The 15,000-nt window shown below is 41.9% G+C and overlaps 3 protein-coding genes across 6 annotated transcripts in view; 1 reads left to right on the top strand and 2 right to left on the bottom strand.

Moving 5' to 3' along the window:
- Nucleotides 1–9,871, bottom strand: part of LOC122323000 (WT1 interacting protein) — a 29,302-nt gene extending 19,431 nt beyond the window's left edge. Inside the window, exon 1 of the mRNA XM_043216610.1 lies at nucleotides 7,915–9,871. Within this exon, the coding sequence (XP_043072545.1) occupies nucleotides 7,915–9,196 (1,282 nt within the window). The 5' untranslated portion in view covers nucleotides 9,197–9,871. The remainder of the gene's footprint in view (nucleotides 1–7,914) is intronic.
- A 755-nt stretch (nucleotides 9,872–10,626) lies between these two features.
- sdr42e1 (short chain dehydrogenase/reductase family 42E, member 1) lies at nucleotides 10,627–14,220 on the bottom strand. 4 transcript variants are annotated; one of them, XR_006253166.1, is made up of 5 exons: nucleotides 14,066–14,173; nucleotides 13,533–13,677; nucleotides 13,173–13,265; nucleotides 11,221–12,432; nucleotides 10,627–11,057 (listed from the first exon to the last, which is right to left on the bottom strand). XR_006253166.1 is itself a non-coding variant. In XM_043264449.1 (5 exons), exons 2-4 carry the CDS (start codon nucleotides 13,628–13,630, stop codon nucleotides 11,334–11,336), a joined length of 1,290 nt encoding a protein of 429 aa, XP_043120384.1. In that variant the 5' UTR covers nucleotides 13,631–13,677; nucleotides 14,083–14,220; the 3' UTR covers nucleotides 10,631–11,057; nucleotides 11,304–11,333. The 4 variants fall into 4 exon arrangements, 3 of the variants coding, with proteins under 3 accessions (XP_043120384.1, XP_043120383.1, XP_043120385.1); XM_043264449.1 differs by having other exon boundaries at nucleotides 10,631–11,057; nucleotides 11,304–12,432; nucleotides 14,083–14,220; XM_043264448.1 differs by having other exon boundaries at nucleotides 10,631–11,057; nucleotides 11,304–12,432.
- The window catches only part of nedd4a (NEDD4 E3 ubiquitin protein ligase a), a 33,330-nt gene continuing 32,531 nt past the window's right edge, over nucleotides 14,202–15,000 (top strand). The window contains 1 exon segment of the mRNA XM_043264452.1: nucleotides 14,202–14,416. Coding sequence (XP_043120387.1) covers nucleotides 14,366–14,416 — 51 coding nt within the window. The 5' untranslated portion in view covers nucleotides 14,202–14,365.

Below are 15,000 nucleotides of genomic sequence, written 5' to 3'. Positions count from 1 at the left end.
TATATATATATATATATATATATATATATATATATATATATGTATGTATATATATATATACATATATACATATATATATATATATATATATAGTGATTAGGTGATTTGAAATTTAAAAGTTCATCATTCATCATTCACACTTGGTATATATCAAGCGCTCGGCATCATGGGAGAATGAGTCAGCAGCACTAATGCATGCAGTCTCACACACAAGATGGCCTCCGCTGGGGTCACATTCCTAACTGCGGCCACGGTCACCACCTAGACATGGTCAGGCTGAGGTCACCTCGCAGACAGCACACAACATCACCCCCGAGACGGCCATGACACATCACGCATCAGTCTGCTAACAACAACTCTGCAGATAGCTCAGTTAAGCGTTTCGGGAACCTCTGCTTCCAGATCTCCAAACGGATGTAATTCAGCCCTTAATGATGTAAGAAAATCTCACTTAACAGCTCAATTAACATGAAACCCAATTGTGCATGAGATAACAGGTTCTGGAACAGAAACACTCATCAGATAAGCTCTCGGTGACTTAATGGTTAACTCATCAAAATAATTAAAGCATCATTGAGAGGGAATTTCACGTACCAGAATCCGGCACTTCTGATCTAATCGCGTTTGTAAAAGTCCCGCTTTATCTACATCGCTCATGACTGCTCTCCAAATCAGCCCCCGTCCACCCCGAGAACCCAAGTATTTTGGATCATACTGAAAACATGATTGTTTCACACTAATTGCTATTGAACTTTGGGAACATTTATGCATTTATTGAGCTTTTTAACCTAATGCTTGTTTTTTTTAATGAATTACTGTTTCCTGAAACTGAAAGCACTTATAAAGAAATTATATACATCAAAATATAAATAATAAACAAGTTAAATAAAAAAAACACACATATAAAAATTAAATAATATACATAAAACAATTATAAACAATGTAAAATAATAAAATAATAAAATTATAGTAAATGATACAAATAATACAAATATTAGATATATATAGACAAAGTAATATAACACAAATAATAAGTAAACTTTGGAAACATTATGCATTTATTAACCTTTTAAAGGAATGAATTTTCCTGATTTTCCTAAAATAATTAAGAAAAGTAACAAATAATATAAATAATAATAATTAAAAGAATAAATATATATATAATATAATTATACAAATATAAAATAAAAAAATAATATATATACTAACACAAAGTTAAGGCAATATATATATATATATATATATATATATATATATATATATATATATATATATATATATATATATATATATAGTCAAAACAGTAATTGAAAATGAAATAAGTTTAATTCCCTGGGGTCAATATTAACAGAACTAGTCTTAACAGTCTCAAGGCCCCGGAAAAACTTTAAATGACGTTCTTTTTCGTTCTTTGTTTCGGGGCCAAAAGAAGTTTGAAAAGACAGTATATCGTTTCCATTATCTTTAAAAAAATGCAACAGTAATATTTATTTGCATGTATTTGATATTTGCTGCCTTTCATCTTTGTGACTTGGAGATGTTGCTCCGTTGTCGGACCTCGACTGAATGAGAAAAAAAAAAATCCCACGTCAAAGAAGGTGGAGTTTCAGAACACGCCCACCGATGGAGCAACCGCCTCGGCCCAATGGTAGCTGAAAGGTGTCCCAAAAAAAGTTCACTTTGGTGAACCAATTAGAAATGACATGATTTCGATTTCGTTTGAAGTACACCGCTTTCCATTCAGCTACCGTAGTCTGTCGGCTGTAAGCACATGTTCTCACTGTCTATCTTTACCACGCTTGTTTTTTACCTGACAAAACCTCCAGCAAGACTGCGTGCGATGCACAAACACTCAACTTTCATATAAAGGACTGCATTCCTTTTCATTGTGAAACAGTGAAGTCTCGATCGTGAAGCAACCTTTAATGCGGCACTTACGCACCTTGGCTGCCGAAAAACAAGTTTTCAGGTGAGCGCTAAGAAGAACTAATCCAGCGGTGACTAATTAACACGTTTAGCTGACTCTCGCTGTTAATCCTCATTACAGAGAGGCTCGAGTTTCTTTCTCAAAGATGTCATTTGGTGCGACCGACTCGCTGCTTCCTCAGCCAACTAAATCAGGGATATCTTAGTATCACTCGGATACTTTTATAGTTAATATTAATATTTTGAATTAGATTTTTTTAGATTTAATTTCAACTGAATTTTTTTTTTTTTTTTTTTAATTTAGATGTGCAACTAGATGAATGCATTTACGGCTATTTTTTCTGACTAATTTTGATTTTTTTAATGGCTTTAGTCCAGCATAACAACTCCAGTTATTACGTATAAAATAAAACATAAGTTGGATATGATCTGAGTAACTTAAATTATTATAAAAACTTCATTAAGTGTAATTTAAGCAGTTGCACAATACAAATAAGTCTATTTTAACCTTCGACATTATGGTACCAACTCACTTTTGTGTATATTTTACAGCATTGAGAGATTTTATCCTTGAGAAAATCTGGCATGCACTGTACTCGATACACACACACACACACACAAAATAATCAATACTGAATCGAAACGCAAGCTTGTGAATGAGAATCAAAGCGAAAACGCAGCCCTAATTAAAACTCCGTTTGTAAAGGTCTGTGTGCAGTAATCATCTGAATATCTCGTCGCCCATCTCGACTAGGTGATTATAGCGCACTGAAAAACACACATAACCGCTTCCGCTGTGATAAAGGTCTATCGTGAACAGCAACGAGAGATTCAGACGGCTGGCAACTCAACAAGACACATCCTCCAGACGAACTCCCTTCACCTGATACACACTGGTACCACTTCCTCTATAGAGGCCGTGAACCACAACTCCTTCCTCTCTCCGGCTGATAACGGCTCATTCAGTCTGTTCCAGAAAGACTTGAAGAACATCGCTTTGTTTCACACAAGGCCAAAGTTGTTGAGTTTGGACTAGGGCTGGTTGGGCGGGTGATTTTTCTAATTTATTGATTTCATTTAACTGCAATGTTTTGCTTTTTTTTTTGTTGTGCGCAAGACGTGAAGTTGTGCGCAAGACGACTTTTTAAGTATATACTGTATATTTGATATTTCATGTTTACATGATGCTGACAGGCTGAAAGCTGCATTATTTTCCAATAATATGTTCTAAGTTTTAGTCATTTAAATTAGAAATGTTGTAGTTATTTCTCTTTTTTATGTCTGTTTTTCATAAGCACTGTTACATATATGTGCTGTATGTGATTTTATCTTTTTGTTGTTGTTTTTAATGATGCCGAAAATGACTTTTGATGTCCTTTCTGATCCACGTAAAGCCCTTTGAACGGCATGTCTGACATTTGCTATATAAAGTGTATTATTATTATTATTAATAGCTGAATATTGGTGTTATTCTATTAGTCACTTTGACTTTTAATTGCCTTAACTCTACATTTCGGCTAAGAAATCTTTTTTTATTTCACATTATTTCTGATCATATTACATTTAGTCATTTAGCATAGCTTTTATCCAAAGCCACTTGAAAACAAAATCAATCAAAACCAACAAAAGAGCAACAACATGCATGCAATGACATATTTAGAATATTAAATATTACAATACATCTTTTCTGCATTTATTTGATATTTATACAATTTTAACCACTTCATGCATGGCCAACTTTCTTTAACCGGATAGTTTTACAAAGCTTTAACCAAGAAAACGGTTACTTACGTCACATGTTGTTAAGCTGAAAAGGCCTTGTTTGGACCACAAAAACACTTTATTTACGACAAAAACACACACAGATTTACGAATGATCTGCATGCGCTCAACATGATCATGCAGCTTACAGATCACGGATTTATTGCATTAAATCAAATTGACGCGTAGCTAGACTATTAGCGAAAAACTATTCTCAGAACGGAAACGGCGGCGAGCAAAGTCTCGTTCTGTGTTTATTTTAAACCAGACCCTGAATCCCGAGTGTCTGCGTGGACACACGGAGGTCAGAGGTCGGCTGATTCAGCGCTTAAGCAGGCGAACGACGCTGCCAGAAAACCTCCAGCTCTTCTCAGACGCAGATTACTCGGAGAAACTCAGCAAAGCCACTTTTGGAGCGTTCCGGCGATTTGCGCGTGTTTGCGTGAGATGATTGTTATTCTAAGCAGGTGATCAGCGGTGACCCCCAGCAGCTGTGTCTGGCTGCAGAGACAAACGCTTTGTGCCAAGAGTCTGTTGCTGAACCGCCACCCCACCGGCAGCCTAATCGCTCGCAAGAAACAGCGCAAACTCAACCAGTCAGGTATTGTTTGTGATAGCGCAAGCTTTTAAGCAACGTCTGTAGCCAAAAAACGCTAACTTTTGAAGTAAAATAGATATCAGAAGGCATTCGAGCTCATTCTCTAGGGCAGAAAACTTAAAGTGAGCACTTTGAAGGGTGCATGGTAATCTGATAAGTACACTTAGTTGGACACACTAACGTTCACAAGTTTGGGATCAGTAAAATGATTTATAGATGTCTTAAAGAAGCTCATTTATTTGATCAAAAATGCAGAAAAAGCAGTAAAACTGTGAAATAACTGTTTTCTTTGTGAATATGTTAACTTAATATGCAATTTTTCATCTTCATTACTCTAGTCTTCAGTGTCACATGACCCTTCAGAAATCATTTTATATGTTTTTGTGCATTTATTACCAACGCAGCTGTTTGGAATACATGTTTCAGAAGTCTTTGATGAATAAAAACGTAAAAAAAGAACAGCATTTATTCCAAATATTACGATATATTCTTTACTATTACTTTTAATGAATTTTACACACATTCTCGCTGAATAAATGTATTAATTCATTTTAAAAAAAGGAAAAAAACTAATACTGCAATCTTTTAAAAGGTAATCTATATTATTACAAATTTCTATTTGCAAGATTTCTACTTATGAACAGCAGTGTGTGTCAATGCAACTTTGTTTTTAATACAAACAACCTCTTAAAAATGTGTTTTTCACACATACTCAAGATACCCAAAACGAACGTTTTGCTATAATTAACCATATATTTTATCTGCTTTTGGCTGTGAAACACAGAATGCAATGCTTGCCAGTGTTGTTTTCCATACAAAACAGCATGCGATGCACGTCTCAGCTTAAAAAAGTAGCATAAAGCTAGTCCGAATGTGCATTATAATAGGTTTTCTCATAATTCGCTGAAAACCTTTGCTCTTTTGAAGCTCTCAGATATCACAGAGCTCGGCGCATGGAGGTGTTTGGTAGGTTTGGTGTAAATTATAACAATTTGCAGTGGTTCTCGAACGCAAATGAGATTTAAGAGCTGATGTAAAGAGCAAAGCCATGCAACTTTTATAGCGCAGTTCTGTCCTTTTAGGAGCTTGACAGCAGATTGTGATACAGGTTTGGAACGACATGACAGCGAGAAAACGATGACAGGTTTTTCATTTTTAGTTGAATGAACCCTTTAAGAGCACAGAAAGACACATCACGAATACCCGGCGAGATTGATTTTAGGGGAGCTGTTGTCACGGTAACGGAGAGGGTTCGCTCTCGCGCAGACTAATGCAGACTAAAGAGGGTTCGGCATGCAGTAAAAAAAACATCACCTGCTCCTCAGAGGCAAAAACACACTCGTACCGCCGTCTCTAGACTTTCTGCAACTAAACCTGTGCAAATGTGTTTCGAGACAGTAGCAGAAGCAATTCCCGGTGGCAACGGAAACACAAAAGATGAGACGATGCGACAGAGTCACAACAACAGACTGTGCTGTTCGCTAAGCAAGCATTACAGTTACTTGTGCTCATACCTAGGGTTGATGATCTGAACAAACCCCATCGGCAGCATTTGTGTTCCAGACACGAATGCTTCCTTAACATTTTCTGCTTATGCCAAATCGGAGTTTTAAAGAGATAGTTCACTTAATAGTTGGGTTTCCTTTACTGTAAAAAAACATTGATGGTAGCTATCTCCAGTCAATGGCTACCGTTAACCGTTTGGTTAAAAACGTTCTTCAGAATATTTTATTTTGTGTTTAACAGCTAAAAGAAACCCGCACAGGTACGAAATGACACGAGGGCGAGAAAGTTTTACTTTTAAGACATTTTGAAGTTGCTGTATTTCTCCTCCACCAAACCGACACTGGTCCCGCCAAATCACAAATCAGGACTTCCCTAAGAAAAAAAAAAAAAAAAAAAAAACACAGGCTCACATGCCTCTAAAGAACATTTCTGTTGACGTTCAGGCCTTGGAAGGACACTGGCAGGAAGTGGCGTTCAAACTGGGAGACAAAGTATGTACTCTCTGAAGACTTGCCTTTTTCCGTCCAGGTCCGGGCCAAAAACAAGCCTCTAAGAACCCTGTTTGTCTGTCTGCTCGCCGACAACAATGTCCTTTTTGGGCTGTGCCAGTTGGGATGCCAGCAGCCTTTGTTGCGATTGGTCTACCGCTGCTGCCCGGTGTGACCAAAACCAATCAGCAATCAGCTGGTTACAATGCAAAACGAGCCGGTTGCTGCAGCGTTTAGCCAAAGTTTGTGGTCACTGGCACCGACCTGCATACTCAAACCCTGTGAGTTGGGTGCAAAACTTGTGTTTTATCAAAACAACACACTAAACAAACACGAAACCGCGATTATAATACTGTCGGCAGATGCATTTCAACGAAATACACCCACAGGATCTCACTTCTTTTCAGTTGTCTGCTAAAGCTGCTTGCTACTGAGAAAAAAATAAGATTAAAAAATCTAAAAAAAAAAAAAAAAAGAAAAGATCTCACTGAGTACCATTTTCCAAGGATGCTGATCCAGGAACAACATTTCAATCAACCAATCAGAATCGAGGGATGACTTTTCAGAAAATCTCAGGTTTAGGGGTAAGGATTGGGTTAAGACTATTTTTTTTGCACAGTAACGTTGATCCAGGATCAACGAAAGACGCCGATCAAGGAACAGGTCTTGGCAAAAGCACTGTCATACGATCTGAGCTGCTATTTGTATTCATTTTACATTTCTATACTATTTTCGGATGTCAACTGACAGCTTGTCTGTCGAGTCGTGTCTATGAAATTGGGAGAAATACACAATAAAGCTGATCATTAAAGAAAACAACTCAAAGCCATTAAGCCTCCTTTTGAGAATTAAATCTATCCCTGGTGAATGAAATCACAGTGATTTCAGTCTATGTTGCAGCATGCCTTGTGAGATGATCCACGTTTTGGGAATTTGGCGTCTTTTGCATGACGCCTTTGGGCGAAAAAGTCAGGACAAACGATGATTTAACCAGCTCAAAGATAAATAATGACAATGCAATTAAAGCAGTGCTCAAAGTATAAACCCTCTTGTCTGGAAAGCACACTGATTCATTGACAAAACATGATTTACACCTGTTTTCCCACACCCTAATGATACTTTAATGAGTCCAACACAAAGGCTGCTCTGTGCCGACTCTGGTAAATGGGGTTTGAGCAGTGCTGTCAAATTATTAATCACGATTAAATGCATTCAAAATAAGTGTATATTTATTAAGTGTATATTTATTACCTGCATATAAACAGACACGCATGCATCTATATATTTAGAAAAATAGGTTATATTTCAGATTAAATATATTTATATATAAATTATATGAATATATGCAGCTACATGCAAATATTTTCTAAATATATTGTGTATATGTGTGCATTTATGTATACATGCTAAACACACACACACACACATATATATTAGGCTTATGTAAACAAAAACCTTTGTTTTGGATGCGATTAATCGGTTGTGCATATGACTTTTCACCAAACAATTCTGGAAAAGTTTATTCAAACCCAAGTTTATGTATACTCAGCAGGCACAAAGGAAAGATAAAAGGGAATGCTCTTATCTGTCCACAACTTTAATGTGCACTAAACTGATTAGAAGTGATCTACTCACCGAAATATTCCTTTTTCATGTGCATCTCGAGCTCCTTCTCCAGCTCCAGGGTGAGGGCCTCAAGGCGCCTCTCCGCCGGACTGGGGCCGCTGTCCCGGGATGGAGTGACTTGGTACGGCAGCTTTAAACGCTGCCCCCCGGCGCCCATCTTCCCGTAGTTAAACGCGACGTTGACCTCTGAATTCTGCTGCTGCGGCTCGGAAAACGCTTGGAGGTGGACGCGGTTGCTGTGGAGGCCGTTCGGCTCCGTGAAGTCCTGCAGCAGCGCGTCCTCCGGCAGACCGGGTCCCAGCATGGAGTGCTGGAGCTCGGGGTACGCGCTCATGGAGCTCCGCGAACTCCTGGAGCTGTGGCTAGAGATGCTGGAGCGGGGGCTGACCACGCAGTTCGCCGCCGCCGCCGCCGCCGCCACGGCGATCCGCGCGACTCCCCCGCCGCCGCCGCCGCCGTCCTGGCTGCAGATGCTGGACCGGGGGCTGGCCATGGGGATGCCGTGCACCGCGCCGCTCTCCTGCTCGTGGTTCCCCGCGGGAGAGTAGCTGGAGCGCGGGCTCGTGGTGCTAGATCTGGGGCTGACGTGCCGCTGGTCGTAGCCCATGCTGATGCCGCTGGTTCGGTTGCTGCTCGGTTTGCTCCCGCAGTCGTAGCTGTTGAGGCTGGTTCTGGGGCTGGAGTGCTTGCTGGTGTCGCTGGCCGTGCTGGCGTAGCTCGAGCGGGGGCTGATCGCGCCGTTGCCCTCGCAGTACTTCTCCTGTCCCGGCGACACTAGGCTGGACCGCGGGCTGCTGATGCTCGACCTCGGGCTGGTGTGTTTGCTCTGGTCCTGCGACGAGTGAGACGAAGCCAAACTGGACCGGGGGCTCGTGGCCACGCATAAGCTGTTGCTCCTCACCTGCTTCCCGAGGATGAGCGCGTCGTAGGCGCATCCGGCGCTGTACCGGTGCGCCTGCACCTCCGCTTGCGTGTATCTCCTGAGACGGTCCGACGCGCCGCTGTAACACGGCAAGGCAACTTCGGATTTGGTGCAGTACGCGTCGGGATCGGGATAAACCGCGTCCCTTTGCGGCGAACAGAAATCCAGAGGCACTGAGGGTCGGTTACCGTTGACGGAGCGCAGGGGAGCCGCGCCGTAGACTTTGTTCCCGTGCGCGGAGCTGCCATTCATTCGTTTAGTTTTCTCCATGTCGGGGTTCGGTTCCGTGTACATCCCGTCTTGATAAACGTCAAATATGGAGAGGTTTTCCATCAGTTTGCTCGCCGGATCCTCGTCGTATCCATCCATGTCGTCTCTGAGGCGAGTTGAACGGGCGAGCGCGCGGAGCACTAGTCAACTACAACACAAACTGCATTTTACGCGGAAAAACGCCGCCTCAGGCGAACCATCGTTGCCTGTTCGCGATTACTCAGTCCTCCGCCGTCATTTCGTCGCGGTGCGCGATCCCCGCCTGTCGATTCGTGGCGATACGGTCGTCGTGACAAAGTTTCCACTCAGGAGAACGTTTGTCAATTTCGGTTTTTTTGCAAAGTTGAAAGGTCTTTACAGTCAATGGCGCGCTGCGCGGAGGAATTTTCTCGCTTTGATTTTCCGCGATTGTCCCCGCGAAGCCGTTTCCAGCGATTCCGGCTCTCCCAAAAATCCCCGGGAATTTCTCGATAAACGGGAGCGGCGTCGGGCGCGTAGGTGGGCGAGCGCGCGCGTATCAAACGATTCGCTCGGGACTCGTTCGCGTGAGAGGAATGCGCGGAGGGAGACGGGCCGTGCTGCGGCGCTCTGGAATGTGGTTAATGCCGGAGCGAAACAATGATAGAGAGCAACTCAGCAAGGGGGAGCAGAATCCTGAAAAAAAGTCCTTTGGAGAGTCTATGTGTGTCCACTTTCATCCAGCGGGACAGATTAAAGATTTAACCACATAGCCCAGCCCACAGAAAATAATTAAAAACTACACTGAACATCTCTGAGAACAACTTTAAACAAGAAGCAACCATTTATAACCGTACTGTTAGCGTCCTCGGGAGAGTAAAATGAGTATTATATAACACTCTTGTTCAAATATCCATATAGTGTTTGTAAAATCTACCTGTCTTGCGTTTCCCAGGTAACACATGCTCTAAAAGCAACAGTACTAGCATGCACTTACAGCAGACCAGTTAAGGTTTGTTGAATCTGGGGGAAGGGCAGATCCCAAACATCTCATTGTGCATCGGTGACAAAGGCTATTGTCACTAACTTACATTTCCGTCACCAAAAAGGGGACACCACAAGTATTTTTTTTGACACTTGAGCCACATTTAAAACATCAGACGGCGCAATATCAAAGCAAGAGTTATTTATTGTAAGCACAGCAATTTTTAACTTCTCAAACAATAGCTGAAAATGAAGACATGACTGTATGACCCGAGGAACATCTGAACTTGAGTGCTTGTTCTCATATTTTGTTTGTACAAAATTCATACCCATTATTTAAAAAAAAAAAAAATAAAAAAAAAAAAAATATATATATATATATATATATATATATATATATATATATATATATATATATATATATTTTTTTAATAATTTTTTATTTTTATTATATATATATATATATATATATATATATATATATATATATATATATATATATATATATATATATTTTTTTTTTTTTTTTTTTTTTTAATTTATATATATTTTTTTATTAATTTTATATATTTATTTATTTATTTTTTTTTTTTTTTTTAAATATAAATCATCCAGTCACAGACTCTAAACTCTGGGATAGAGATTTACGTACAGCTGAAAATAAACAGAAAATTTCAAGTTACAGAAATCTTTCAGGATAACTCAAAAAGTCTAACACGACACCAGCCAATGCCAAGGTCACGGGTTCAATTCCCAGAAAGCATGAATTGATCAAACGTATGCAGTGTACTAATTACAAAAAGGCATAAATGCAAATCAAAGCAAAGCAAAGAAAAAAAATTATATTTCTATGTGACTAATCAATTGTAAGTAAATAAGTGACGATGATGATCTTGTGACTCTTTGTACAGACAGATTTTCTCGCCTCCACTTAAACCCAAGATGCTCTTCGGATCGTCTCGCATCATGCCGGACAGCACGATCAAGTTTTGTTCGGTGCTGCTCTCCGTTAAGCAAACTGACAAAACACAAAAGACATTTTGAAATTCTTGTTAAATTGCATACTGTATACAGCAAATATAGTTTGCTTTCTGGTAACCATTTGGACGATTTTATTCTTTTAAAGAAGCATATTAATATTGTTCATGTTAAAATAAACCATTTATCAGGGTTTAACTTACGGCATTTCACAGCAATGCATCCCTCACATGCATTAACACGATCGCACGTCTTTTAAAAGCGAACAAATCAGTATAAACCTCACATAATGCACTGAAACTGAAATCCTCAAACGTCACTGGCCCACGACCGGAAGGCAGGAGAGCGCCACTGCTGCAAACGCGACCACCAGAACGACGTCTAAAATTAGTTTCTTAATTGACGACCGGCCGCGCTTCTTCCCATGACCTCTGCCTCGAAACCACTGCACGACGTCTTCCAGGTCATGCGGTTTAGGCTCGTATCCCAGCTCTTCTCGCGCTTTACGCCCGCTGAAATAGTGCGTCACGCCCGTCTTGTAGACCTCGGTGCGGGTCAGCAGGGGTTGAAAGTTATAAATGCGCCCCACGACGCGGTGGAGCATCTCGGTCAGGAACGCCAAGAAGTACACGAGCGATAAGGGCAGGCGAAGCGTGGGGAACGAGTGCCCCAGGCCCTCCACCAGAGGCCTGAAAAACTCGAAGTTGTTCACAGGCCTTCCGTCGGAAATGAAATAGGGCTGACCGGCGGCGCGACGCTGACGCTCTTCAGTCAGCGCCTCGGCGGCCAAGATGTGCGCAGACACCAGATTATCCACATGAACGAACTCCACCAGGCTATCGGGATCACCGTACACGAACCTGAAGACGCCGCTCTCGATGTAGCTAACTATTCTAGGCAAGTGCCTTTCCTCGCCAGGGCCGTATATGCCGGCTGGACGCAGGGAGCAAGTCCGCAGCACGCCTGTGTTATCCTTCAGAGGCGAACCGTTCGCTTTTAACACCCGCATCTCGGCTACGGACTTAGTCCTGGAGTAGTGATCGGGGTGCAGGTGCAAGGGGAAGTAAGGGAGGCTTTCGTCGCCGCCCTTAATCTCCTGGCCCCCGAACACCACGTTATACGTGCTCGTGTAGACCAAACGGGGGACGCCGTGCGCCACGCAGGCCCTGAGGACGTTCTCCGTCCCCTGCACGTTCACCTCCTCGATGAGTTTTCGATCGAGCTGCTCGCGTCCGGACATCCCGTAGGAGGCGACGTGGAACACGCAGCTCGCGCCGCGGACCGCTTCTTCCACCCGAGCGTAGTCGCGGACATCGGCCCGGACGAATACGGTGCCCTCCGGCAGCTCCTGGCTCGGCGGCCTCACGTCAAGCAGCACGACGCTCGAGGAGGTTTTGAGGAGAGCACAGGCGAGACTGAAAGAGAAATGGCATTTATAAAGAGAACGGTCACGCTTCAAAGGAACAGTTCATCCAAAAAAAATGAGTTTGTTTCTTCATCGGATGTCTAGAAATCAATGGATCCTCTGCAGTGAATGGGTGCCGTCACAAGTAAACTTGATACGAGAGGGTTTTTTCATCGTTTTTATCAGCTGTTTGGGGTCTCATTCCGACGGCACCCATTCACCGCAAGGCATGCATTATTGAGCGAGTGAAAAAGATTTTCATCTACATCCACATCAGCGGATTTTCTAGTCTAGAGCCGTTTCTGTAGCTAAAACTGTATTTGTAACTTGTTGTTTTCCTGTTTATTAATGCAAATCTGCTCGTAACGTAAACATTGCATATGTGCTATACGAATAAATGTGTCTTGACATAGAAGCATGCGACAATTATTGCATTTAATGCACAATCATAATACATTTAAAAAGTGTTTTCAGCTCTGTAACTGGACGCCCAGTGTGGATCTGATGAACTTAACAGTTCGTACATAAAGTATTGCAAGCCCTAAAAGTTGGCTGTGCCAGATAAGGACTTCCAAAATAGTTTTAAGTAAAATTAAGTACTTTTGAGGAGTCTCCAATTGGGATCTACCGTTCTATAATGCAGTATGATAGCGCCATCTAGTGGTTCGTATAGATATTATGCCGGGTATGTGTTAGCATTTTGTGGAAATTAAAAATATTGAAAGGTTGTACGCTGTCGTAAAATCTTACCGGAATCCGAAATAACCTCCTCCACCGGTTACGAGGTATGTTCTGCCCGTTCTGTTGACTTCCATTGTGTTAAAGAGGCAGGGAGAGCGGAATCTGCAAAAAAAAGTTACACGTACACGGTGCTTCACGAGGAAATTATGTTTAACGTTCATGCACACTCTGGAAGTAAACAAGCTGGCAGTCAAAAGCAGAACACGTCGCGCAGAACTGAACTCTCTCTCTCGAGCAGCGCAATACCAACGCGGTCTTATAAAACACACGCGACCTCTCCGAGGTCTGCCGCACCTGTACGGAAAACATCCTATGCAGAGTGTAAAGCGGTAAACCTTGCACGCCATTCACACCAATCTGAATACATACCTCTGCGATCGCGCTTTGAATCGATCACAAAGTGTGCGTAACCTGCACTTCCTAGGAAACGCGTGAATGGGCGGGGTTACACAGTCGCGCGTGCTCATTGGATAAGAGTGAGCGATGCCTCGCTTTGATTGGCTGAAGATGAACTCTGTCCGATGTCCGTTTGCAAAAGATAAAACACATTTTCAGTATATCAAGTACAGTCAATTCTATTCTATTCTATTCTATTCTTATTCATGCTTTAATAATTTTACTATTTTTTTTAAATCTATGATTATATATTTTAGTATACTAGTACTGGGCTATAATACGTTACTACAAAAGTGTTACATGATTTATTTTCAAATTAGTTTGGGAAGAAACCGTAACTTCAGTGCTTTTTATACTGAATATGGTTGTTGACATATTTTATTTCTCTCTATAGGCTACAGTGTTGCAGTTGCCATCAATGATAATACTTATAATGAACATTAAATACGACTAACTTGCAAAAATGAACTTAAAATGTAGATCTGAAGAGAAGAGATTATATTTACGTCGGCAAAAAACGTACGTCGCTGCTGTTATTATGATCATAGAGCGGCAGGCGAGGGGGCGTGGCCACGAGCGTAGTGGGCGTGCGCGACGCCGTGGGGGCGTGGCGAGGTGGGCGCGCGCTGAGAGGATGTCCGTCGGCGTAGTTTCAACGATGCATTTGACAAGCTAACGCCTCTCCGCTCGTCTCATATCCCGGGGAAGCGTTTTCGGTTGAAGCGTGACCTGCTCGTCGACGGTTGGGATTCGTGCGTGTCTTTCGGTCGCTCATATCGACGCGGGTGGGCATCCTGGCACGGAACATGAACATGGCCGCGCTGCTCCCGGAGGTTCGAGGACTTCAGACCGATGAGGTAAATGTATTCGGCTGTCATGCCATGTGATGTGTCGTATCACTCACGGCAAATGTGCTGTATCGCGTAAACATCGTTTGGGTGGCAGCCTTGCAGCTCGTGCTGTCTCGGTGGGTTTCTTGGGGGAAGTTCCGCTCCACTTTGTGTTATGATAACTGTACGACGGGCTGTATGTTTACTAACGAGACACAACCGACCCACAACCAGGTTCGCTTACGATTAAGAAAGGATGCGATAAAGATATTCTTTTCCCATTGTGGTTATTGTGACTGAAGTATTGCGCAACATCTACTGTATCTTGTGAGGGTTTACGTGACGCCATGCCACATGACGTCACATGTTTATTACATATCATTCTGATCGCACGCGGTGTATATAGTTTGGCTGAATTATTATATTGTCGGTTCGACACTCCCTCTGAGATGTAATCGATAAAAATGGCACGAAGGCATCTAGTAAGAGTTTTGTGCGTTTGTTACCATTTACATGGTGACGTTAAAAACACACTTATAAGCTGATATAATGGTCAAAATGTGTATTAATGCATGATGATAAAATCTGTATTTTTGTCTATTTTCTTGCAA

The sequence above is a fragment of the Puntigrus tetrazona genome, chromosome 18 (assembly GCF_018831695.1).
Source record: "Puntigrus tetrazona isolate hp1 chromosome 18, ASM1883169v1, whole genome shotgun sequence".
Taxonomy (NCBI): Eukaryota; Metazoa; Chordata; class Actinopteri; order Cypriniformes; family Cyprinidae; genus Puntigrus; species Puntigrus tetrazona.
This window is presented reverse-complemented; position numbering and strand designations above follow the sequence as displayed.

Bases quoted from the DNA above. Each gene is read 5' to 3' on its own strand.
- sdr42e1 (XM_043264448.1), bottom strand. From the start codon at position 14,105: ATGATCATAATAACAGCAGCGACGTACGTTTTTTGCCGAC. The intron at 13,266-13,532 runs GTATGTATTCAG...TTTTTTTTGCAG, and splicing joins TTCAAAGCGCGATCGCAGAG to ATTCCGCTCTCCCTGCCTCT. The intron at 12,433-13,172 runs GTAAGATTTTAC...TTTCTCTTTCAG, and splicing joins GGAGGTTATTTCGGATTCCG to TCTCGCCTGTGCTCTCCTCA.